This window comes from Amphiprion ocellaris, chromosome 18, assembly GCF_022539595.1.
Source record: "Amphiprion ocellaris isolate individual 3 ecotype Okinawa chromosome 18, ASM2253959v1, whole genome shotgun sequence".
Classification (NCBI taxonomy): domain Eukaryota; kingdom Metazoa; phylum Chordata; class Actinopteri; family Pomacentridae; genus Amphiprion; species Amphiprion ocellaris.
Window position 1 is genome coordinate 32,634,080 of NC_072783.1, and position 27,259 is coordinate 32,661,338.

Here is a 27,259-nt window from a genome sequence, read left to right on the forward strand (position 1 = left end):
CAGCACCCAAAGTCGAAGGATAGCTCTGGCCTTTCAATGGAAGAAAGTGCTAGATCTGTCAGTGTTGTATAATATAACCAATTCTCAGTGTCCATATTTGTTTTGGAACGATCGGAATTGTCTTCATTTATTGTGAGAGACAGAACTGGCGTCAAACATGCGTAAAAATCAACGCTGTCCAAGCAGGGAACCGCCGAGAAAGGAATTATCGCCGCTCATCTGAGGCCAATCTCGATTATTTTTGTCAAATAAGGAAACATAACATAGCTAGCTAGCTAACGTTAGCTCCGTAGATAGCAAGGTTAGCGACATATCTTCACACAAAAGCAGAATCTAGCAGATAATCAAGATTGGATCTACATTCGCACCACAGCAGGAAAACGTAAGTTGCATGCCAGTATGTGCGCTAACGTCATTAGCTAGAGTTTGACAATCCTGAGAAGTGCGTTGGCTCCAACGACAGCTAGCTGTTAAAACATTAGCTCTCCAGCTAACGCTAGCTCATATCAACCCACCAAGCAAAGTAGGCCTTTTGCGTAGAGGGACCAGTGTTAAGTGGAAGGCACTTTAAGCATGTGGTCAGTGGATTGGCATTTGACACAGAAATTGATTTCCAAAATCAGTCGGTTGGTTCATGCAGGAGAAACTGTTGTGCAATGATGTTAGTGTACAAATAGGCCACTGCTAAAATAAAAGCTGACCCATCATCTGAAGTTTCAAACTAACTTGGCTGGCGGTAGCGTTAGCAAGCCAATTCCGAATGAAGGAAATTTAAAGTACTGGTAATAGTCTAAAAACATTTCGGCGTCCAGTGTTTAGTCTGGTCCCAAGCGAGCTAATCTAGCATGGTAACCTTATAGCTACACTAGCTATAACTAGCTAATGACAGCTTAGCGGACTTTGTCATATGGGTAGCTATGTGACGTTAGCTTGGCAGCCTAATGGATATTTGTAATTTGTCAGGAAATAACATGTTCAGAACATACTGCCAGAGGTGCCATTGATTTCAGTGAGTAGCATTAGCTGTGTACCGACACTAATGTCCAGAATTAATCATCAATATGTGTCAAACAAAAATGCATGGAGTGCCAGTAGGGACTGTATGTTCTGATGTGTTTGCATCGATCTTGCAGGGCAATTATAACTTCAAGGTCCCCTTTTAATGTGTGGTACGTTTGTTGAAATCGGTCAGAGCATGAAATTTAATCTATAAGGATAACATTTAATGATATTCAGAGGCTGTTCTGGTGTTTATTATGTTTCACTGCGACACTAGCACTGCTCCTCCCAACGCTTCACTGATTTTCTATTTCTTATTAATTACCAAAAATATTTCGTAATAACAGATAGCTTTAAGTATAAGATGATATTTAGCATGACTAGATGTGTTTTTGGTCAAAGTCAGTAGATGCTGTAGTGCTATAAAACTGTCAAAACAAGCTGTGATTACACAATATTATAACTCAAACTAAATGCATATGGTGTAAATGAAGGTTTTAGTGTACATCGTTGTTTTTACTTGTTAAATAGTCATACTAGAACTGAGTTTATGCTTCATTGCTCATTCATTCCATCAGTCAATTTATTTGTTATATTTTCTTTATTGTGCCAAATTTCTGGCTGTATGAGGGCACTCGAGATTCATTGACACAGGTCAGTTGTGTAAAATGTATAGTGGCTATTTCTGACCATAAATATGGGCTTGGCTGTTAACATCTAACTTTGCTGTACATATGCAGCAGTTCAGGCCTACATGACCACAATTTAGAGACTTGTGATAAATGAAACGGACACTGAATTTGAATTTTGGTGAGCTAATTGTTGGATGGACACCATTAACTAACAGTTAGAGTCAATTGCTACCACTCACTTCTTGACTTTGCTGACTGTTTTCTTCTGTGATACAAAATGTTTCTGATGAATCAGTTGAATTTCCTGTTGCAATTCAGATCAGGAGTCAAACCTAAAAAGCATCTTGATTATTTTGCTTTCTAAATATTGTGATAGAAATGTTGGAACACATTTGTGCCTCCAGGCTGCTAATCGTTCTCTGACTTTTTAAATTGATGAACAGGTGCCTCACCAGCAATGCAAAAAGTACTCCTAGTGCACTTCTTCTCATTCCATGACAAAAAAAAAGTTTGCTAAGATTTTTTATGTCAAATGTGAGGCTCTTGACTTTTCATGTGAAGAGTGCCAAGTATGTGATCAGAGCATTTCCGCTATCTCTTTTTTATTACCCTTAAAGTTTGGGAATCGTGTGTGATCTCATGATAAGTTGCTCTAAATTGCCTTACTATATTGCAGGGATTTGTCATCAAAGCTAAGGCCTATGGTAAATTTCATCATCAATTTTGTATCATGCAGTGTTGAAATTTAGCCACCCTGCTCACCTTCTCCAGTGTATCAGATTGCGATAAGGTGCACAGGTGACCAGTATATGACATCACTTGGTGTTGGGCCTGTGCCCTGCCAGTCAGATATGGGAGGAGTTCAATAGCTGATAATCTTATCTGAGTCAGCAGTCACTCTGTAGAGACTGAGGAGCAGATGAAACAGTGTAAGGATGACACTGAGACAGTCAACAAGACAAGAAGATTTTTTTTGTTTTTATTTTTCTTGAGATAAACAGATCTTATCGGCTATAGTTGTGCACTGACGGAACAGTTGGCATCACAGGGTACTATTGAAAACTTAAGACCCCTATAGGAGCCTACATTGATTTTTCATTATAGGGAACCGCTGATTAAAGTCTCACTGTTAGAAGCCTAACTGTTCACATATGAGTTTGACTGCAGCGTTCTTATTTGCTTATGTAGATTATTTGCCGTGAACAGGAAGTACATAATCAGCATGTAGGCGAGCACTTAACAATGCACTATGTGTATTATACGTTCTTTGCATTGATGAAATATTCTTAGAACGTAAACTGTTGCGCAGTGCCAAAATGCGATTTGCTGCTAATGTCAGTGCATTGATATTAAGTGCTTTAGTGCCTCATCCTGGGGTCATGGTATTTATAGACATTTGGAAAAAATGTCTGTTTGTATAAGCACATTAAAAATTGAGACGCATTAAATGAGTCATTGTAGAGCAGCAGCTGTAGTCGATTGATGGATCTTAACGATCGATTAACTTGTAAAGTAAGGCTGGTTGGTATAGCTGAAGAATGTATCGCGATCAAGTGCTCAGTTTCAGTCGATATTGAAATTTTTTTTACCATTTTTATTACCTGTTTTAAATAAGGCCCAAGAGAAAAAACGATTGATTTTGAATTGAACCACATGAGTAATAATTTTAAACTCAACACAGCAATAAAAAACACACAAATAATAATAAATAAGGATAAGGGAGGTTAAGATTTAGGACTGGGTGTCACTAGGCGACGACTTTAAACCGGCCTTTGTGCACAGTGTAGTTCGATCTTGAGCAAGGCCTACACGATCGGATGTTTTCTGACCATTTTTTTGACCAGCACCCAGATTTAAAGTGCAACTGACGCTCCCCACCAGCGGCAGCCTCCACAAAGTTAGGTCTCTTAATGTTCTTGGCAAGGGGTGTTGTTGATGTGGACACCTAAAACATTTAAATCAAACTATCAGACATTCTATCGAACAACCTCCTTGTTGCTGTTGTCAGTCAGTCTATGTTAAAGTAGCCACAACTTGCAGATTCCTGATGGTAAACTGAATATCTTTTGGTTTTGCCGTGGTGGTCAGGCAGACAGACATTAACTGAGGATATAGTACGTACATAAAGCGTTAATAATATAGAGAAATATTCATTATTTGAAAATGCTAGATATAGTTTGTTGAATCTATTGATGAGATATCAACAAGACAATTTCCCCCTCATCTCATTGAAACTTATTGTGTCTGTGAATGCTTGTTCCTTTTATTTTTTTATTTTTTTTTTTGGTACATTATTTAGTCATTTTAGCTATTAACAGGCTTGGCTGGAATTCTTGATAGCATCTTAGAAACTAGACGATCATTGTTTTAATTTGTAAATTTTAATTCATTCGTCACTCATGAAGGAATGTGACTTTGGTTTCAGGAAGACTTCAGAAAACCACTGTGAGGACTGTAGTTGAGATTGTGTTTGTTCTCGAACGGAGTGTCTGGATGTAGACGACATACATCTTGGTCACAGATTGTGTTTGATTGCCTCGAGAGCTGAAACAGTCGTTTAATCAATTAGAACAGTTTGAGTAATTGTTAGAGTTGTTCGGCCAAGTGATAACGGCAACTATTCACTCATGTCTGCAGATTTTTTTGTGTGCGTTTCAAATTGATTATCTTTAAGTTTGGAAGATTTGGTGTGACAAATCAACACCTGTGAAGACATTAGTTTTGACTCTAGCATCTTAGATTGGCTATATATATTCAGCAGATTTAACAGTAGTAAAAATAAACATTAGTTCCAGCCTCAGTTGCCTCTTAATTTATGTGGTTCCACCTCAGACTTTAGGAATCTCATTAAGTTGTGATTTTGTGGCATGTTATCCTTGACATTATGCGCTTTTATGCTTTCGTTCCTAAAGATTGCAGACATTTACCAGTGTCGCTGCTAAGCTAGTTGTGTTAACACCCATTTTCTTTAAATATGCTTGTCAAGTGCCAAATGTTATATATGAGCTTTGTGTAGCAGAGTTTTTTCTGTTATTGTTCAGGAGTTGTAACGCCAATGTTGGAAGCAGTCAGCTGCAGATATATGTACAAAGCACACATGCATGTTGGATCAGTGCACCTTTGTTCTGTGTGTAGCGAAAGAAATGTAAAAGTGGAGGCAAGGTCAGGGTTGGAGCATAGTAGAGGTTAAAAGTGCTTTCAGCTGGAGCCTTTGTCAAGAGTGTCAGATAAGATTAAAAAAAAAAAGACAGATTTAAATATGTAACATTACGTTTTGGTGTGTGAATGGATATAATAGGAAGGTGTGGTCATTGCTGTTACACAGGAGACCAATTGCACAACATGAGCTGTGTCCCAATTCAGGGTTGCCTGCTTCAAAGTCTGTATTTCGAGACTGAAAACGTCACAACGGCTCAACGAGGCTGTCCCATTGCACAGGCTCCTCCAAATGCGGCTGTGAAATGTGGCCCGGTGTACCCTCTGCAGTCCCCACTCACTATCCCACAATCCTCTCTGGGCTGGTTAGTTTAATGGTGCATTCACATGTTTCTCTTCACCGTGTAAATATGGAGGAATATCTCATGATCATGTCATATTTAGCAGGTTTTCTACAGCTAGACTGGTGGACTGAAGCCACAGTCCAGCGTAACTACTATACGACAGTTGTAATTTCCAATCATTATTCTTATTTTTGCTTGGATATGAGCAGAATTCTTTAAAAGTTTTAATGAATGGGTACAGTGTTAATGTTAGTCTTGTCGGGAAACATCACACCTTATGTTGTAAATGTCATTATCATGGAACTCGTGACTCTAACTTTGCTGCTGCTTTTTAAATCAGTATTTACTTGTTTTCAGGGTATTTTGAGGGAATATTATTTTTAAAAATGTTTTCATTCAAGACACAAGTTCACCTGAGAATTGGAACTTAGAATACACCAATCATAAGACAAGCGCACAGACAGGCAGAGCATCTGTAAACTTTATAGTAGAGGATGATCAGTATGTTTTTTTTGTGGCTGGTATCAATTATTTGTAATCAAGGAGACTGATAACCAGTATTTGGAAGTGTTACATATGTATATTTGCAGTATAAATAAAAAAAAACTTGTCATCAAAACATGGAGCAAGACAAACTCCATCACAAAACTTTGATAAAGTGCTTATATTTATGTGTTCACTGACTATTACTCATGACGTTTAACCAATTTGATGGTACAGGTGGCAGTATGTTATGTGGCTTCATCAGAGCCAAACTGTATTTATTTTATGTGGGATCATTAAAAAACGTACCAATTGACAGAAAAATGCTGAATATATGATTATATGAATGCCACGAGTCAATTCAATTCCAGTTCTTGGTGTTACCATTCTATATAAAACTGATTTTTATTCAAAATTGATAGAATAAAACAGAAAGGAGGCCTTTTGTTGTTCTATAACAATGACCGTAAAGACCTATTCTAGTAAATTCTACTTCAGGGTCTCACTCCAGTTCACTGTCTGCCAAATGACTTAATTATAATGTGAAGCATAACTGGCGGTTAATCTCTTCCTGATTAACTCCGCTGGCTGCTGAACAGATAAAAACAGTGAAATGTGTGAACATACGCAGCTTTTTTAAATTTTAAAAGCTGAATTGCTTACAGTCTCCTGCCTGTATAAGAAGGGAGGTAAAAGTTGAATTTAGTCCTCAATCTGACCAGCCAAATATCTTGTTGAGCTGCGAATTTAAAGAGGTAAACAAATCAGAAGACAAAAGTGCTGTGTTCTACGGTGCCATTAATAACATTATGTCTCCAGTAATGGAGGAGTCATCCTCTGTTAAGTGTTGTTACCAGTGAAATTCATTATCCACAGCTCTGTACTGGCGCTGGACTTTAAAATATAACAAACTGTGGACATTGTGTCTGACTAGTTGTGTTTTACCAAGCTAATGATTACATTAGATGACGCTTTCTTTGATGATGATGTTGGATTTAGTGTGTGCTCGCTGTATACCGACCTGGTACTGGGCTCTTACAGCAGAGTTGTGCCTTTTTTTTAGGCAGTTTGAATGTTTAGGTTCTTTGTGATGACGCAGTGCCCTCAGGAAGGTGTCTGACAGGTCCTAGATGTATTAATTCATGGCAGTGACCCTAAACATCCAGAGCCAGGAAGAACATGGGAGTCCTGCAACAAATAGTATGGACCCAACAGAGTCCTAATTTCAATAGCATAGTCAGTCTGGTGTCGCACAAAGCGAGAGAAACAACCTTATAAGCCTAAATGTAGCATTGGTGCTGTTTTAAAGGCAAGAGAAAGCAAAACCTGTCTCTTTTAGTATTTTTTCTTTTAATGGCACTTTGTGTGAAGTTAACTGATAAATTAAAGCTGGCATTTTTGAAAGCAACCTCAGAAATCTGTGTTTGAGATCGGCAAATCATTTCAGAATTGTGGATTCTTATGTGAATCAGTTTTATTTTCCTTCTACTCCTATGATTTTTCTTCTTGCTGGAGTTCTGAGGTCATATGATACCATTCTGTATGTCCTGTGTGCTCTTTTTGTGTAAAGCCCATAGTCCATGGACTTTCTGACTATTTTATCACCACACCATTAGTCAACACGATGGTGCCGTCTTGTCAGCTGTTCCCCATGAAGGAAGGGTTTGACTTTGTCCTTATCAGTCGCTAGTGATTGAAGTATTTTGCCACTTGTTAGGCTATTGTTTGTTTACACTACATGTAGTACTTTTACACAGAAGGGCAGTCGGTATTGAGAGTACATGCTGTTTGTCTAAAGCTAGCTTGTTAAATCACACTAAACAACAAAGCAAACTAAGTTGTTCAGATAGAGGAAAGTTTAATTACCAAAAAAGACGAAGGTGGGGCTGTGTTAACTTCAGTTAACTTCACAGAAACTTTGAGACAGTCGAGTAAATATTTCGAAGACTGAGTTAGCGTGTTAGCCGTTTAGCAGAGTGTGACTGACAGTGTTGATGGGGTGCCTTCATTTGGCAAACAACCTAACCAATTAGTTAAATTCTTTCTGGCTCTTAGTGTAATCTCGCACGGACCAGGAAATAAAGATTAAAGAACTCATAACCTAATTTTTTTTTATGCTAACGCGTTGAAAACCAGGTGAGTTGGAATGGATGCGGTTCCGTAACGGTAGCTGAATGTTGATGTGAAACACAGGCAGTCACTGTTAACCTGTATGTGCTGACGTGTGATAAACTATTGTGTCTGGCTTTGTTTAACGTGTCCTCTTCTGTCATCTGGGTAATCTTATCCTCTTTACTGCTCCCCATTAAGACTCTTCTGTTTATCCAGACAGGAAAACAGTTATTCAAGAAAGCAACACCGGGCCAATTTGCGTTGCTCGGCAAAATTTGATCTGTTGACGGCAACGCAAAGGTCTGCAAGTTCCTGGAGAAAGTCTCAGGAGATGCTTTAAATTTCATTATCGTAAAGTCTTAAATAATCTTTGAAAAATTTAAAAAATAATCATTTCAAACAGATTGTAATCAAATCAAATCCAGAAACCAACACCTGAAGCTGGTGCATCTGTAGTGGGTGAGTCCCAGTGAATTGTGTACGTATGGACAGCGCTGAAAGCTGTGTGATTGCCTTGCTTCCAGGATAGCAGTGGCTGTTTTGTGCGTGTGCCTCCTCTCAGAGCAGCATTTGGGCTCTCTGCAGCATTATGTAATCCCCAACCTTCCACTTCCCTCTTCGTAGCCAGTGGTTTTTGGCAGACGTACGTCTTAGCATCAGGGGGTGTTGGTTTCGACCTGTGGTTAATGCACGGGTGACAGCAGTTTTGAGGAGGTTAAGAGGCTGAGAGTTCCTGGTTTCAGTCTTGATGTCTCAATGGGGATATTTTCTGGGCTTTTTATTTTTCTGTGTGCTTTTTTTTTTGCCAGCAGTCTGTCGTACCATTGTCGGCCAGAGAAATCTCATAGTATCTGTGTGTGTTCATGCAGCCTGCATATCTCCTTTCAGGGTCTGGCTGCTGCAACTGCTTTAATGGATGGATGATGCAACTCCCCCCTTCCTCTCGCTACCAAGCGGCCGTGTGTGTGTGTGTGTGTGTGTGTGTGTGTGTGTGTGTGTGTGTGTGTGTGTGTGTGTGTGTGTGTGTGTGTGTGTGTGTGTGTGTGTGTGTGTGTGTGTGTGTGTGTGTGTGTGTGTGTGTGTGTGTGTGTGTGTGTGTGTGTGTGTCTTTTAGAGCGAGTGAGAGAAAGACATGGAGAGGGGGATGTCGCTGAATGAAGCTTAGCCTGGATGTTTGCACTGCAGGGTCTGTGGTTGCTAGGCAATGGCAGTGTGTTTGTTTTATTTTTAGAGAGAATCACTGCTGGTGAACATAGATTTGCCTTTCTCTCATACACATATGTGAACACTCTTTCCCAACATACATGAAAATGTAGCCTAGAGCCGAGTGGTTAAAAAATGAAAGCTCAAGGGGGAAAATCTTGTAGTCGTGTAGAAGGAAAGCAGCAGAAATATGAATGGCGTGGCCCACAGCCTCACCCTGGTCATGAAATCTAAACCGGCCTGGCGTATTTATAGAGCATCTTTTTCTCGCACATAGACTATGACACTGCACACATGCGCAGAGCCGACACAAACACAAGTACACGCTCCTCTGAAACCAGCTGTAGTCACTCCTCGCATGTACCGGCCTTTTTTGGGCACATGCCTGTCATGCCGTGTGTGCGCTCACATGGGAAGCAATGCCCGGCGAGAAATCGATATGCTGTCGGGGCGCTTTCGATTTTTATCGCCTTTCATTGATTTCAAGATCTCATGAGTGCTACAACACCAGCCAAGCAGTGCGTACTGGAAGTAGCTCCGTACTGTAGTATAGTTGCTGACATTTAGGTCAGAATTGATCGAAATTATGGGGAGATACAGTGCAGGTCAGAAATGCCAGCGATACACCGAAAGGTGGTTGAACATTTGAAGTCTGTGGCCAGTGTAGTAACCTGGATGCTGCTGAAAACTGACCAAAATAATGTATAGAATTTTAGCACCACTTCATTTCTTATAGTACAGTTTGATAGAATTTACTCATTTAGATTTTTTTTAGCATTTTTCAGCTACAGCTCCGCTTTTCAGGTGGCTGATTATGAAAATTTCCACGTTATACGTCCTGTTAAAGCATTTTCCTTCTGCTGCATCGTGTACTGTATGTATTTTCTGTGTTGTACATTGATGTACATTTTTTATACAGTATTTTCAATAATGATAGATTCCTAGTCAGGGATCAAAGGGTCAGATAGACTTTGAATGAGACAACAGTGTAGGGTTGTCCAGCAAAAGTTCAAACTGGTTCAGCAACAGCACATTTCTGGTGGATTTTTTTGTAATCAATGACTTTTGTTTTTCTACATATAAGGCAGAATTGAGAAATCGCACAAAGGATTTTAGCATACACGTACTGTAATGTAACTTTGCAAATGGCTATAAAACTCTATTTTTTAGGATTTTTTTTTTAATTCTCTTATTTCAATTGAAAAGGCAAATTATTACAATTCCAAACATGTCTTATTTACAGCACCAACGACTATGTTGTCTTTCCAGTATTTTCCTTTTTTTGCATCACTCTCTTTTTATTGCAGAAGAACAACAGAACGGGGGAGCCAGACATTTGTAATTATCTTCACAACGTTTGAGAGAGAAACATTTTTAAAAGTAGACAAAGAAAGCTAATTGTATCTTGTTATGGGTAGATTCAAGTAAAATCATGCCTTTTGGCTTTTACATACTCAGTCTATTTAGTCCAGATCTTATACAGCTTCTCTTTTTGCACTTTCAGGGGAAAATGTCAACTTTTCCATAATGTAAACCTCGTGTACAATATCAATCCATTCCTCAATAGTGGGTGGTTCCACTTTTAACCATTTTCTCGTAGTGGTTTTCTTACTCGTTGCCAATAATATACCAAGTCATTTCTTGTCATTAACATTACAGTTGTCAAACATTATAATAAAACTCTATTATATTCTAGCATGAATGCCGTATTTCTACAGTGTCCCCTAAATTGTAGCAACAAAAGATAAAATTGTTGATAATTTCTTTCCAAAGCAGCAAAAGCTTTCCTGATAATATATAATAAGCTGCTGCAGAGTGGTTTAGTGTCTGATAAGCTTTCAGACTTGTGAATATGTTACTCAAACTGGACTTGTATTGCGTTGCCTCACCGTTGCCTGAATCAGCATGTCCCAACACAACCCATGTGAATTCTTTAATACACCCAAGATGCTGCCTGGCTGCATCAATAATTAAACCTTTAATTGTGATTAGCCTGTGGTCAGAAATGGCTAAGAATGGATGAAGTTTACGAGAGGCAAAGAGCAAAAAGTGCTCAGTCAGATTTCATTCCCATTCAGGTCTTGGCAGGGCAGGGTTTCAGACCCTGCTGATTCACTAATGTCACAGTCTATTTCCTGTCTCCAAGTTAACTTAATAGTATTACTTACCTTGTGTTCAGATTGAAAGAGGCTCTGTGTGCTCAAAGAAGCTTTGCAGCTGAAGTGTAATCCTCACCTCTGTCGTTTCTCCTCTGCTATCTTTGTCTCATTGGGATCACTGGGTCTCACTATCCATTGACTAATTAAAAACACTTTCTATTCTCAGTATGAAGCAGCGTACTGAATTACTGATATGAAAAAGGTGATTAACGCAGAAATTTATCACAGCAAACACATTTTTATTAGTATACAATATTATGTGAAATCTGACGAAAGAAGTCAGTTTTGTTTCACTTACGTATATGTAGAGTGAGGTGAAAAATTTGTCATGATAGGCAACAAAAGTGTATAGTAAAATGTGTGAATGTAGCCATTAAATGCTCATCTCAGCTTATGGAATCATGAAAACATACAAAATCAAGTTAAATACAGTATTATGGTACTGCTTCACTGCTTCCTTCTTCATGTTCAGACAGAAAAATTGACCTTTTTTTTTAAAAAGCAGCAATGAATCTTATCCCACAAAAATATATACTGATGGGTGACAAATTAAAGGAAAAACAAAAAAGTGTGTAAGGTTTTAGGCCACCAGAATGGCTTCAGTGCACCATGGCATTGATTCTACAAGTCTTTGGAACTCTACTGGAGGGATATTAACATCATTCATACAGATTTGTGATCATTTTGTGTTCGCTGTCAAACATGTTGGTCCAAAATCTTTCTCAGCTCTTTAATTGGGTTGAAATCTGGTGACCGCTGAGGCCATTCGCATCATTTTCAGTCATCAAACCATTCAGTGACCCCTCATGGCCCAGGGATGGCACTGTTGTTATCCTGAAAGAGAGCACTCCCATCAGGACTGAAATGTTTCATCAGGACAACAGTGATCACTCAGAACAACTTTGTATTGATTTGTGGTGACCCTTCCCTCTAAGGGAACAATTAGACCCAAATCATGGCCACTAAATGCCCCCCACAGCATAACAAAGCCACCAGATCCCCCTCATTATAGGGGTCAAAGTTTCAGTGTTTTCCTTTAATTTGTCACCCATCTGTATTTTCCTAATACACCCTGACCGATAGAGGATTCTTGATATTTGGAGGTTTAAGAATCTGATGATAGATCGACAGTTTTTTCCTACGTAAACACAGTTTGTGGTTGAGTCCTCAGTGGTGCACAGATTAATTAAAGATGAAATTTAGAAGCAGTGTTTGACATTGATTGCTTATATTTCTCGTTATTTATAGGCCAATATATACACACACTGCACATGGCTGTTATATAAACCTGACCGATCTATCAGTCTAAATTTAACTCTGTAGAGTTAGACGACATGTTTGCATTATGATAAAGGTGGCTGGCCTTTTGAGGGACACATTATTTCCTTTGGTCTTGGTGTAACATCTAATTTCTGTTTCTTTCTTCTCTTCCTCTAGCTATAGGCAGCAATGGGTGCATTCCTGGACAAGCCGAAGACGGAGAAACATAGTGCCCACGGTGAGGGCAATGGGCTGCGCTATGGCCTGAGCTCCATGCAGGGCTGGCGGGTGGAAATGGAGGACGCCCACACAGCAGTGGTGGGCCTCCCCCATGGACTCACCGACTGGTCCTTCTTTGCTGTCTACGATGGCCACGCAGGCTCTAGGGTGGCCAACTACTGTTCCGGCCACCTGCTGGAGCACATCTTGTCAGGAGGGGCTGACTTCGCTTCAGGACCGGGCTCCGTGGAGGGCGTGAAGGACGGCATCCGCTCAGGTTTCCTGAACATTGACGAGTATATGCGCAGCTTCTCCGACCTGCGGCAGGGCCTGGACCGCAGCGGATCGACGGCCGTGTGCGTGTTGCTCAGCCCGACCCACCTCTACTTCATTAACTGCGGCGACTCGCGGGCCGTGCTGAGTCGAGACAGCAAGGTGGGCTTCTCCACCCAGGACCACAAGCCCTGCAACCCCCGCGAAAAGGAGCGCATCCAAAATGCTGGCGGCTCGGTCATGATCCAGAGGGTAAACGGCTCCCTGGCTGTGTCCCGGGCCCTGGGGGACTACGACTACAAATGTGTGGACGGTAAAGGTCCCACGGAGCAGCTAGTGAGCCCTGAGCCCGAGGTGTGTGTGTTGGAGCGGGCGGCCGAAGGAGACGAGTTTGTGGTGCTGGCGTGTGATGGAATCTGGGACGTCATGTCCAACGAGGAGCTGTGTGAGTTTGTTCGCTCTCGACTGCTGGTGTGTGATGACCTGGAGAAGGTCTGTAACTCAGTGGTGGACACCTGTCTGCATAAGGTAAGACTTTTTTCCACATATGATGTACATTAGAGGTGAAAGTGTAGGCATAGATACCTGCTTTTCAGCTTGCCTTTAATTTTACAGCTGTAGAACGTTGCTCATGTTTTACTCAGTTCCCATTTGCAAATAAAAACATTTCAAATGCAAAATTTAAATTTAAAATCTACCAAGTGGAAATCTAGTGTTGTGTATGGGAAAGAACTTTGTTGCAAGTAAGACTGGGTCAATATATAATTGAGGGACTTTTGTCCAAGTCCAAGGGATATATCTTGCAAGTAAAAAAATATTTTTTATGTTCATTATGATCATGTCTTTACAAATTCCATAATTATTTATTATGGAAACAATCACTTATTAATAAAAAAAATGACTGGATATCACTAAAATATCAACTAAATAACCGTCCGAATTTAATAACAACCACCTTCTAATGAGCTAAACAATAATATAATGAGCTGATTCAGAAATAGTTTGGATTGTGTTCTTTTTATTAAGTTGAGATAATCATGACAGATGTTTCTTTTTTGGCAATATATCAAATTTTATCTGGAAAATAACAAATTGTATCTGTGTCTGAGAAATCACTTTCAACTACCCATTACCAAAAACACCTCTCCAGGAAGTGTGTTAATTCCAGATCACATGACCTGCTCCACATGATGTCATTTCCTCCTGAAGAAAAGACTGGCCAGACTCCAAGGCTTTCTGAGTTATTTAATAGAAAGTAGTCAACACGTTTACTGCAATATCTTTATGAATAACTTTCAATTTCAACTTTACTCAGTTGTATATATCATATTTAGAAGAGTCTGTCTAAAAATGCCATGTAGTGTTTGGTTAGAATAAAAGAAATGTTGATTTTTAAGCCTGAAAACAGCAAAAATGTCAACTGTGTTACAAAAAGTCCCGCAGTTATATATTGAGCCGACTAGTCTGACACATAACTGCAAAAGGGATCATGCTGGTTAATATTGATCAATGTGTAAACTCTTAACTGAGTTAGCATCCTAAATTAATCCTTTATGTTTTGTGTGTATTGAAAAAATATTGAAAAATTAACTTGACACCCTCAAAGTTATGCTAATCAAATGCATTTCACGACAGATCTTGACTCTGATCCTTAGAATTCTACGAACCAACATTGCCTGTATTTTGCTTAACCCACTGAACTGCATGTTGTCTTTAAAAGATCGTTGACATTGCTCAGTTTGTCAGCATTGGAAACTGTATACATAAAGTTAACCAAGCTGAAGCACAGCAAATCACTTTATTCTACTTGTCTCACTTAAAAATCCCTAAAAAATAAACTGTCTGCAGTATCTAGATTCTGGAAAAAAAAAAAGCTAAAATTCTGTGCTCCTTTGTGCAACTGTGAATCCATTAGTGAGTCACCTATATCCAACAGTAATAAAAATTAAGGGACTTTTTGGACAAACTAGACTGAACTACAGGCTTTGTTTACATGGAGCAGAAAGTATTGCAACAAATTAAAAATGTAAATAATAAAATATCTACAGCATATAGTGCCTTTATTTTTTCCAGTATTAGAAAATGTTGCACATGCTGATTTCATTATAAAAAATATTTGTAAAATAAGTAGTCAAAGAAATTCAACTTTTGTTTTTTCTGCTGTTTATGATCTATGGAACCATAATCGTGTTAAATTGCACAGAAAACATTTTTAGTTGAGGTGCAGGACTTTATTATGCTGTGAAAAATGAGCCAACAGTGAGTAAAAATGTGTGAGCAGCATAAAACAGTTTTAATAAGAATCTGTAATTATATATTTTCACCAAATATGCCAAATAACATAATGGATAACTGTGTGACAATGTGACAAAAATAAACTCAGCCTAAATTTGTTATTTAGTTCTATATAATAAATTATATAATAAATTATATATAGCTGTATATAATAAAACTTAACATCTCATCAGATGATGTTTAAAGCATTAGTGCTTTGCAATCTGTTCCTGTCCATTTTCCCTCTTGGCTATCGATTCAGGATAAAGCACAGAATTGCTCTTTGCCTTAGCAGAACTCATTCACCAGTACACAAGTTAGACTTTTGTCTTCCGTGTATCACTTATTTTGTGTCTTAAATACTCCAAGAACCAACGAGTGCACAGCAGCCTAGTTATTTTTACCTTACTGGATGGGTTATCTCAAGTAACAGCCGCACGCTGTCATAAATCTCCTCTGCTGCCGCTGCCTTTTGTGATGTATGTGACACTGTATACTTACAGAAAGGTACTGTGACCACGTTGACTTTTACAAGGTAATGACAAGGTGACTGTCGATTTGGTTTAGGCCAGGGCTCCATCTCGACTATAACTGTCTGTGCGTCCTTTAAATGTCAATTGTTTTGCTGTCCAGCTAGTACTGAGTGGCTAATACCCATAATGCCAGTGAAATAAAAGTGTTAGAGGTTTATAATGAGATATTTTAGAGCTAAAATGAATCAGCTTTTAAGCAGAAACAACTGTTTGCTGCTTCTAGATCATCTGTAAGGAGCTACTTGTTTTTGTTATTTAGAATTGTTAAAGAAGAAATTTAAAGAAATCTTAAGAAATTTGTGCTGTAATATTACTGACATTCATCAATGATTTTTGAGGTTTAGTGGACGGAACGATGGGTTCATTAATCCAGAAAATTAAAAATCTGATAAATCAACAGTGAATGTAATAGTTGATGGTTCTGAAAGATGGAAAAAACAGTAGTTGTGAATGACTAGTTGAAATTATTTTCCAGTCCTGTGCTTTACAAGGTGAAAATGGTAACATAATGACATTTTTTTTTAATTACTGTCTGATCATTTTTCTGTGATGTAGAAAACCAAAAAACAAATGTAAGATGTTAAGCTTTGAAAACATGCTGATCTGTTAGCCATTTTTCTTTTAGAATTTTAGTGACAACACAAGAAAAGCTGCATTTTACCTCAAATATGTTATATTTACATTAGATTTCAATCAACAAAACTCATTCTGTGAATTTTCTGGGTCTAACAAACAGGTTAAATGCATTTTCTGCCTCATAAGACATTTGCAAAGAAACATTCTCAGTTCTGCATTGTTTCCAGCCATGTTTCCTTGCTCGTAGTCTTCTTCTCTCCTGTCTTTGCTGGCACATCGCTGCATATTTCAGCACGTTACTGCCACCTGTAGGTCACTGGATTAATGTGAAGCCACTGACAGTTTGACAGACTGTATTGCAACACAAACTAAACAGAGAGACACCCAATAAAAAGCTGCTCTTGGGTGCTACTTGAGAGCTGCTAGTACTACTCAGGGTAGTGATGACTGTGTGTGTTTAAAGCTTGAGCATGTTTGATGTGTTTACTGTGTTCAATAGTAGATTTGACCAAGTGAAAACTGCCAGTTATCACTTACTATTTCCACCATCTGCTACCCTAAACTACTAGAAAGCATTGGCTGTGAAAGCAGCTCAATTGTTTGACTGTAAACAGCATGCCAATGTCCTGTTTTAATCCTTTTCCAACCTTAACTTCACCCTCTGATGCCTGTGATCAAGTAGCAGAAAAACACCAACCGCTGGCTGGTTGCCTTGGTTTCACATTGACAGGGAAAGCCCTGAATTTGTTGTAAACAAGAAAAGGGAACATAGTTGCTGCCTAAATGTCTGTCAGGGTCAGTGAACCAAAACACTCTTAATATCATATATCTGTTTTTTTTTCGTCACAGTTGTGGGGGAAAAAGTATTTTTGTGTAGATTTAATTTACCTGTTTTGTGTCCCTGTCCTTGTTCTGCAGGGGAGCAGGGACAACATGAGCGTGGTGCTGGTGTGTTTACCCGGAGCTCCCAAGATCTCCGAGGAGGCTGTGAAGAAGGAAGAGGAGTTGGATAAATACCTGGAAACCCGTGTCGAGGGTCAGCAGTCTGAAAATGCAAATATAACACACTGACAGTGTTTTTAGTGATATTCACGAGGGCAGTCTTGATAGTCTAACTGTTTTTTTTTTTTTAATATATATTACTTATTTTCTGGCAGCATCTTTCCTATTTTACAACCACACCAAGTACTGATATGCTGTGATAGAAGCATGTGATGGAAAATTCAGCTGTTCAGGCTTTGGTAAAATCACTGCACTGTTCCATTTTCAAAAGTGTATTTTCCAAAGGTTAACTGAAACAAGTGGCCACATACCGTGCTCCAATTCTGTGTGCATAACCAGGACAAAATAAACATTCTTTAGGTAGTACAAATATTTGAAATCAGTGTGTTACAGAGTGGTGCCGTTTAAAGACAAGCAGTGGTGTATGTGATTTTTCCACTGCTATGGGTGATGTTTCAGCCTCTGTACAGAAAGGTGGCGGTTACATCCAGAAGAACTTGGTGTATAATGTACTATAATCATGCCTCACTATGGAGCATAACCTCTCACAAAGCTCTTGCCCTCTTCCTATTTTGTTTGCAGAGCTTCTGGGGAACGGTGGGGAGGCTGGAGTCCCTGACCTGGTGTCTGTCCTAAGGAGCATTGCCACAGAGAACATCCCTAACCTTCCACCTGGTGGAGGCCTGGCCAGCAAGTAAATATACATTAGCTGCATTTTATGCACGTACCCATCGATAAAATCAGACTTGACCATCCATGTAGATTATTTATTTATTATAACATAATGCCAGGATGTTAGGTGCTATTGAATAGTAGTTACATTTCACGCGATAAATTACAAACTGGATCCTTTAAGTCTCTGGAAACAGCAACAGCTTTATTTGTATAGAACACGTCTTAACGAAAACATAAGAGACGGAAATTAGTATAAATTTAAGTAGGGCTGCAGCTAATTACGCTATCAATTATTATCAATTAATAAAAGTATTTTCATCATCAGATAGTGTGACAATTGCTTTCTTCATATTTCATTGCCAGTAAATGTTATAAAGCAGCTGAAAATGCCAGCTTAGCATTTTCTAGGGCCTTAAGTAATGCAATAAAATATGTTTGTCAGAAAATCCAGAATATTCTGTTCGATACCAGATATGACAAAAAGAGCAGCAAATCTTCACATTTAAGATGTAGCAACCAATTAACCAATTAACTTTCTGTCCGACAACTAATTAATTTAACTGAATAATCACAGCAGTCCTACAGATAAATGAAGTGAAGTCGCTATAATAATATTATCTATATATCTAAAATGGTGCACAATAGTAGGAGCCAGTTAACAAGAAGCTATTTGAATTTTACAAGGATTACTCAATTATTTTTGAAGCTGACGAGGAGCAGACGTGTAAATGTGTCGTCACACTCAGAGCTCTTTTTAAGCAAAAATTCTGTGAAATTGTTTAGTTTCAGCCTCTTCTAAGTGAGAATTTTTTCATTTTACATTAAATTACATAAAGCGTAATGTATTTGCATTATGTCTGTTATAGAGTACAGGAGGTCCTCGGTTTACGACGTCCTTGACCTACAGCGTTTTGTCGTTATGTCAGAACTGGTTATGAGTGGGTCCTGGGTTTATAGTGTACGCCGATTCGTTGTTATGTCAGAACTGGTTACGTGGAACTAGTTGGCGAGTGAAGCGGATGAATATGTCGTCACGCAGCGCTATCAGACGGCTTTGTTTCCATTCTCTGGTTGTACTCCACCTTGGATTGTGCTACATTCACTAACTTTTTGTCCTTCATTATGGCTCCCAGCGTAAGTCAGACTCTTCTGATGCTTGGAAGAAAAGGAAAGCATCTCCATGGAAGTGAAATTAGACAGAATAAAACGCTGGGAACAGGAAGAAACACCGACCACCATGGGTCAAGTTGTAAAAACAGGTCAACATATTGTAGTGACCCTCTGTGATGAATGAGTGAGACTTTATCTGGTTCTCTGCTGGTTTATTGAACCTTCACACAGGCTACTGTGGGCCGTAGCCAACGCCAGAATAACTAGAAAAACCCCATAACTTAGCTCCAGAATTAGCCGCCGTTCCCAGCTCTCTCTACTGCTGACTCTCAGCCAATCAGAGGTGAGCTAACTAAACATGGCACATTCACTGACATTAGGTAAATCTGGAACTGAACAATAAACATTGAAACCTCAACATCAACAACAATATCAGTCCGTTACAATATTCTGTTGTCATCTTGTAAAATGACTCATACATGCATGAACATCATGGGTATTTATGACTTTTCTGAAGAACTGATCGATATCGTGATGCTTTGTTTACATTTTCCGACTTGTGGCGAAAGTCAACTTATGTCAGTCTGTAGGAACGGGACTCCAACGTAAGTCGAGGACTCCCTGTACAGGAAAATTCACTTAGGCATTTCTCCCAATTTTCAGATAATTGCACAAGAAAGTATTTTGCAGATTCATTGATAAGGATAAAAATAATTTGCTGTATCCCTGCGCACTTTGAGAAAGCCATATGCACACAAAGACAGATTTGTGTATGCGTATATTTGCCAGACACGCAGTTTAAAGCTTAAAAATATGCAACTTAATACTCCTCACATCACTTCTGAATGAAGAGATTCTCCAGTTGCTTTATGCATGAATAGTGAGTTCTCAAATATCGACCAAGTTGCTTTTTTACTTCCATTAAACTCTCAATCAATATACATTTGCTCTGAATGGACAGAGACTGTATTATGTTGGCAGCTGCTCATCTTCTGTAAGCGGCCGAGCTCAGTGTGCTGTTTGTGTGTTTGCAGGCGGAGTGTGATCGAGGCGGTGTACAACAAGCTGAACCCTCACAGAGAAGAGGAAGGGGTGAGTTGACCTCTCTCTAAAGCCTTCACCCTTCCCTCAGTGTGACCTCGTAAACACACACCAGCCCAGACAAGGACACTCTTGTGCGTGTGGTGTGAGAGCGAGAGAAAATGAAGGTGATTTTAAGTGTGAAAGAGGGCGGAGGAAAGTCTAAACAGAATAACCTTGGCAAGATCAGTGAAACTCAATTGACTGCATTCCACGTTGAAAAGCACTGACGCTCTTTGCGGTCCGTTTACATTTGATATTTATCATTGAAACAGGATATACGGTAAGACCTCAGGCAACCTCTGCAAAAAGTGCACGTCCTTTAAATTGCCAGTTTGTAGTGCTTGATGCTTCATGAACCTGGTTTCATGTGAATTTGATGATGGGAAGCCTGATCAGATTTTCCTGATGGCAGTTTTTTTAAGCACAAGGTTGAATATGTTGTTATTGTTACTAAATATGTGCACAAAAGGAAGATTCAAAGGCATGAAGAAGATTAAAAGACACTTCCTAGTGTCTTAAAAAATGTTATTTGACTGTCACCACAGCAAATACTATCTTTATCTCACAGTTATTTACCGTTTTTATTTAGATGTAAACCCACAAAAGTCAAAAATAAAATAATTGTTCTTCATTGCATGTATTTAGGGCTGAAAATGTTGAAAGCAGTTATCTACATGTATCAAAAATGGCAGACAAAAGTGCTGAGACTCCATATCTTACTGCATTGTCATGGATGTTTAGCTGAGTTACTAACTTATGATTGTGTAAGTTTAATGCACATCTTTGTTTATGTAAATTTTAAAAAACGACAAAAATGTCATCTGTTTTGATCATATTTCGAATAAAACTTGCTCATAAATATTGTTTGCCATATTAAAGCACATTAATAGATACATTTATGTTAGCACGCAATAAATTTCATCATAAAACTGGGACGTGTGTTTAGTTTAATGTCAAATGTTTGCCGTAGTGCACAGGGTGGCTATCATAAGATGCATCCAAAATAACACAAATCTTGTTTCCTTAAGCATTACGTAGCTACAGCTAAACATATTATAACAACTACTCCATACATCTGGAAAAAATGCTGCATAATCTCAGCTTCAATGTCATCTCTACATCCAGGAAATTCGTATGTAGTTAACGGAGGAATTGCAGTGAAAGATGCCTGTGCTTTGACAGGAGATCAGTTTAATAGCCTGCAGGGCTCAATGTGAAGGTGGGTGTGAATGTGTATGTATAAATGCACGTGTTTCTCCTACATTAATGTCAGCAGAGTCTTGACTCGCAGGCTCTTTTCTCTAGGCTGTGTGGGTTCTGACCAACTGCCCTCCCTCTGTTTCACCGCACAGTGAATATCACAAAGGGGTGTTGGTCACAGGGTCAGAGGTAGCAGCGTTTTATTTGTTTTTTTTTTGCATGGGTCCGTTCGACTGGTGCAAGAATCTCTCTTGACATTGTCACGCTACTGTGTGGTAGATGTTTTTGTGCGACGATGTTCGATGTGTGTGTGTGTTTGACCGTGGAGCGTGCCTGCAGAGTCTGACCCCTGGCGTGTCACCTCAGGCCTGTGCGGGGGGAGAGGAGGAGGAGGAGAGTGAGGAGGGAGGTGGCAGCACGGCGGCTCATCTGCTGGAGGCTCTGCGGCAGTTCCGGCTGCACTACCGGGGGCAGTACCGCACGGTGCTGGAGGAGTCCCTGGCCGCCTACCACCTGCGGGGGGAGAGTCCTGCCGAGGGAGCAGGGGAGAGCAGGAGGACCGCCGACGATGACGGCAACGACGACGGCCAGGAGCAGCCCGCCTCCCCTCCCTCTCCCCCCTCGCCCCCGCCCTCACCCGCCACTGCAGAGCCGGAGGCCAGCCAAGATGCGCCCGCCCCCGAGTCTGAAACCTCCTCCGACTGAGCACCTGCCCGCACCCAGCCACTCATCCATCCTTCCCCAGAGCTCTAGTCAGATGCGCTATGACCTCTCCTCCTCTTTTCCCTCATCACGGAGCTTGAACAGGCGCATTGGCCATTTCCAGCTCTATCATGCTTATTCAAGTATTTTTCAAGTTCACTGCAAACAAAAATGGCTCTTCTGTCTGTTCAAGTTCACACAAAAATACCTTGAGGACTCTCTTTCCTATTTCTTTTGTTGCTCCTCCTGCCCACCTTGGCTTGGATTCCCAAATTTGCTAGTCACTTTTACTAAACTTGACCACACAGACTGATGTTTACCATAGAAAAGAAAAAAAAATCATAACAATTTATTAGTACATGCAAAAGTGGCTGGTGAAGCCAAAGTGAACCTTGCATTCTCTGGCCTACATTTCCCACTATTTGCTTCTGGCTGACCCCTCCCTCCTCTCAGCTCCCAGCCTCTCCCCCACACCTGCTTATAGTGGACGGACTGACAAAGCAAAGGAGAGGAGACACTGAACTGCAGCTGTGCGACACACTGCACCGTCTCCAGGCCAACTCCATCTACAGACTCAAAACACACTCTTGTGTATATGTATGTACGTGTGTGTGTGTGCGTCTGCATGGGTTTGAGAGACAGAGCAAGAGACCGATCGTCACTACTGAAGTTTCTGTTTCTGGTAATTTGTGGAATTAACCCAATTATCAGCATGCTCAGTGATGTTAGGTTGTTCAGACCAGCCTGGGTACTAAAAACTACATCTCTCACATCACCACGTTAGAACGCTGCCTCACAGGCACCTGGAGAGGCTAAGTTGTGTTTTTGGTTGTTATTCAGGTCGATGTAAATGTCTTAGTGAAATCTACACTGGCAACCCTTTAAGGTGGTAATGCTCAACACAAAAACAAAATTCTTGAATGGATAAAAAAATGGAGAAATACTAGTGGGGAAAGTTGTGAACAAAGATCATATTGGCTCCAAAGATGATTAATCGTATGTACAGTGGCTTTGTTTTTCTAGCTTATCAGGCTTAGCAATAAATTGTGTGATCTGATTTGCATTTGTGGTAAAAACTATTAGATTTTAAATGCTATCAACAGCATGTTAGCTTGACAGCGCTAGCATTTGATAACACGCTAGCATTCATCTCAAAGCACAGAGGAGTTTAAAAACAGCTATTCAGGCAAAGTATGCTGAACAATAATACAAACACAGCAAGTAATATCTTATCAAATTAAATCCTTTTTCTGGTTTGTTTATCACATCTCCACTGCAAATTGTAGGCCACAAAACAACCAAAAACATGCACTATATTGGAAATGATAATGAGCTATTTGAGACTAGAGTCATAGACCGGAAATCCAAAGTCTAACAAGTATGTTCACCATTTACATTCCGTAGTGCCACACATCTTTAACACACAAACTTCACGAGGTTGTCGATGCTGCCTATGAAATGTTGTCCAGCTCTACCTAAAAGGTTCGGTGAAGTTGGCGGGCATTTTAGAGGACAGGATCACGCTGTCAAACACGTTAATCCACAGCTGAAATGATTTCTTCAACAGCAAATTGTAGTCGTCTTTCTGTTGTCATCTGTTGCATCGAGTCATTTGAGTAAATCTGCGTTTCAAGGTGACCTTTCACTACTAGAAGGAGCGTCTGTCTGCTGGTCACACTGTCCGATCATTGTCCTTAAAAGCCACATCTGCAAGGTTGTGGGTTAATTTAGTGGTTGAGAACTGAAGAGCTCAAATACTACAAAAACCTTTTCTAACCACAACAATTGAAATTACATTTTTTACTTGTTCTCTGAGTCGGAAAAGAGAATCATTTGCATGCTACATTTATATTTATGTTCAGTGCATATACACCGATGAAAGTCAGACTGTATAGAGCTGAACCTGACAAGTTTGTGATTTTATAAATAGAGGCACTGTAGATACGATTACGTATTTTAAACACTTTATCAAACATTCTTGAAACTGACATTCCTAAAAACATTCCTAAAACTGTTGAACATGCTAGAATTCAGCATGTAACATGTAGTATTTGGCATGTCGGCGCGCTAACCTTTAATATGTAACATTAATTACGTTAACACGCCGACATGTTTTAATACTCACATGGAGGACAGCTGTTGTTTCATCAGTTCTGTCATTGATCTGAAGGTGGTGCTCCAGGTGGGGTTGTGACCACGAGTGTTTCTTCCACATATCAGTCCAATATTTGCAAAAATATGTCACTTTTGACTAAAATGTTGGACCAGCCAACCCATACTACATTACCAAAGTCACACATCTGCATCAGTATAGAGCGTTAAACACCAAGTTTATTGCTTGTACGGTAAATCACACAGTTCAAATGTTGAATGTGTGACCTTACAGTATATGTGGAATACTAAAGAATCTGTTCCAACTTCTCCCTCTGACAGCTGCTGGTATTAGCCGCAGCTTTATGAGTTTCACGGCTTGATAAAAGCCGTTACAAAAGCATATGTCAGTCCTCGCAGGTTCTGTTCAAAACGATTTCAAACACTTACCTCATTCTGAAAGTGTGAGTGAAACAAACCGTGTTCATTCTTCTAGACAGCAGGTAAAGGGAGGTTATCGTGACTCTGTATAAGCCCAGTGACTCAGATAATGCATGCACTGTACTTTTCAATATCTAAAGCACTTAACTATCGGAGGGGAGGTAATGCTAAACACTGAGTGTGTGTATGAGTGTTTGTGTATGTGTGAGTTCAATTTGTATGCGCTGACGTGGGACAAATCAGTCCTGCAAATGACAAAATGAACAAATAAAAAGGATTTGAGGTATAATGTTACGATTTGTGTTGAGTGTATTAGTGTCTCTTTCTGTAAACTGACTTTAGAGCTTTGTTTCCTGTATGTTGGTCCTGTATCAGTCACCATGCAAAAAAGTACACGGGGGTTGTGAGAAAAAAGCTGAGAAAGTCAGATTTTCCAATTCAAACATTGGTTTTATTTCAGGACAGATCATTGTAATCTAAATGCAGTATGGTGGCATTTGATACAGGGCCATTCCCTGACACTTCTAGTGGGATTTTTCAGTGTCCTTACTCCGTTTAATGTGTTGTATATGTGTCTGTGTAGGCTGTGAAGTTTGTGGGAACAGCTAAAGCAGAAAGCAAATCCTCACCTTCCTCGCTCTCCTCTGTCAGCTTTTAGCTCTGACCTAGACTCGTAATTTTACCCCTGCTGCCTGAAGACATCTTAATCTGTCGTCTCCTTTAAAACAATAGCAGCTCTCAGGTACGAAACCTGAAAATATAGGCCTGCCGCTGCGTTGCGTGAGCTGGCGGCGAGGAGCGAGAGGGAAGCTGCGTAGACTTATAGGGACTCCATTCTCTCCATTCCTCCCCTGTTTTTCAGTTTGACAGTTGGCCTCATGATTCTCCGCAAGGTGAGTCATCAGAGGTTCTGGTTGTGTTAACTCACAGGCTTGGCAGGGGAATATCACTTTCTTCCATTATCCATTCAGTTTGAGTAGAGTTTAAAAAAAAGAAAGAGGAGTGAGGTTCAAGGCATCAGGAGTATCTAAGTGTCTTCTGTGTGCAGTGCTACAAACCTAACATGCTTTCCTCTCCATTTTTTTTTCCTCTTAACTCATCCAGAGTGCCGGCGAGCTCGATGACCCCTGGTAGCCGTGGCAACAACCCCCGTCTCCTCCTGGTGATCTGTGCATCCACCCAGAGGAGGAGAGTCTCTCCATTGCGCCATGTCTTTCTCCACTAAAAAGAGGACATGTGGTGTGTGCTGCAGCGCGTGAGTGTGTGTATGTTGGTTGTGTGTGTGTGTGTGCGTGCGCGAGTGTGTGTATGTGTACAGCAGTGGGACAAAGACGACGACAACAACTACACACACGCATACTGCTTTAAACCTGGAGAAAAACAGAATCACTTCTCAGAAATGTCCAGATTTTATGAACTGAAGCATTGTGATGGTAGAGATGATTTTTACCATTGAGGTGTTTTTTTTTCTCTTTTCTTTTCTTGAATGTTGACGTTGAACACCTGACTTCACAATGACATGAGGACCTATCGTGTGTGTGTGTGTGTGTGTGTGTGTGTGTGTGTGTGTGTGTGTTTGTGCGTGCGAGAGAGAGAGTTTGTGTGTGAGAGTGTTTCAAGGAGGGCCAAGAGGAGACAGATGGTGGATAAAGACTTTGTATGTAATTCTTCTTCTCCTGGACATTTTTTCGTGCTCCTGGGTCTGATAAATTGCCTAACACCCTTGCTTCTTCCCTCTTAAAAGACACACACACACACTCTCTCTCTAATACACACCGACACACCAAATCATAAACACCCACCCCCCACTTCCACCTGTGCACGTATGTGATGTGCCATCTTCGCAGGGCACTGCATGAGGACTTTGGTTCTACATGTACAGCTACGTGGTTTTCTAATCGACCCGGATGGACAGCCATTGGTTGAGACTGACTGAACCTGAAGGACCTCTGGACACTGATAGGCTCCTGCCACGTGAGAAGTGGAAATGATTTTTGGATTTTATTTTTGTTGATGCTATTAGGATGATGACGATGATAATCATGACGGGGGGGAAATGGGAAGTTATCACTGAAGAGCTGAGTGCAAGTTGGACTCACGGCTTTGGGGGTGATGGGTCGGGTGGGCGTTTGTTGTATCACTGGTTGGACTTCCTGTATGAGGAGGGTGTTAGGGCAGGAGGGAGGAGTCCGATGGGTTTCCCCTCCCTGCCTCCTCACCATCACGGTTGGAGGTGCACGTAACAGCAGACTGTCCTGACAGAGGAATTTTTTTTTTTTTTTTTTTTTTTAAATGTTGTCCATGAGGTTACTAGCTGCTCACTGTGTAGAGTGAGTGAACTCCCTGTTTTAACCCTGTTCCTGGTTCTCAGACTGCATTGGTAATGTTTGTATTGCTGTTGTTTGATTGCACTCACATTTGATTACAGAAAGCGTCTATATATGAAATAAAATACCTGCCAAGGACCCGGTGGTGGCTGCGTATTTTAATAAGAGAAGTCACATCATTTCTTGGGGTTTGTGTGGTTTTGTGTAGGCCGTGGTGTCTGTTTCACTTTCAGAACGGATGGAAAAACAAACATGACGTTTCAGAAACTTGTAGCCTACATAATTTCAACCGTCAAAGCTTGTTTTTGTCTTCACAGTGCTCCTGTGACAGTTGAATGTCTTTTCAGGACATATTATGTTGCAGTGACAGCGAGTGTCCAGAGAGTGTCCATAGTCCATGAGTGA

General features: G+C 40.2%; 1 protein-coding gene across 2 annotated transcripts; it reads left to right on the forward strand.

The window, feature by feature from the left end:
• ppm1bb (protein phosphatase, Mg2+/Mn2+ dependent, 1Bb) lies at nucleotides 1-26,992 on the forward strand. Of its 2 annotated transcripts, none has more exons than XM_023284406.3 (6): nucleotides 1-382; nucleotides 12,526-13,368; nucleotides 17,142-17,259; nucleotides 17,808-17,919; nucleotides 20,045-20,102; nucleotides 21,660-24,821. In XM_023284406.3, the coding sequence occupies exons 2-6, from the start codon at nucleotides 12,538-12,540 to the stop codon at nucleotides 21,996-21,998; spliced, it is 1,458 nt and encodes a 485-aa protein (XP_023140174.1). In that variant the 5' UTR covers nucleotides 1-382; nucleotides 12,526-12,537; the 3' UTR covers nucleotides 21,999-24,821. The 2 variants fall into 2 exon arrangements, with proteins under 2 accessions (XP_023140174.1, XP_023140175.1); XM_023284407.3 differs by lacking the exon at nucleotides 21,660-24,821 and adding an exon at nucleotides 25,632-26,992 and having other exon boundaries at nucleotides 3-382.
• The last annotated feature ends 267 nt before the right edge of the window (nucleotides 26,993-27,259 follow it).

Excerpts from the sequence above, each read along its gene's own strand:
- ppm1bb (XM_023284406.3), top strand. The coding sequence starts at position 12,538 with ATGGGTGCATTCCTGGACAAGCCGAAGACGGAGAAACATAGTGCCCAC. Across the intron at positions 17,920-20,044 it reads GGTGGAGGCCTGGCCAGCAA|GCGGAGTGTGATCGAGGCGG; the intron begins GTAAATATACAT and ends GTGTGTTTGCAG. Across the intron at positions 20,103-21,659 it reads CTCACAGAGAAGAGGAAGGG|GCCTGTGCGGGGGGAGAGGA; the intron begins GTGAGTTGACCT and ends GTGTCACCTCAG.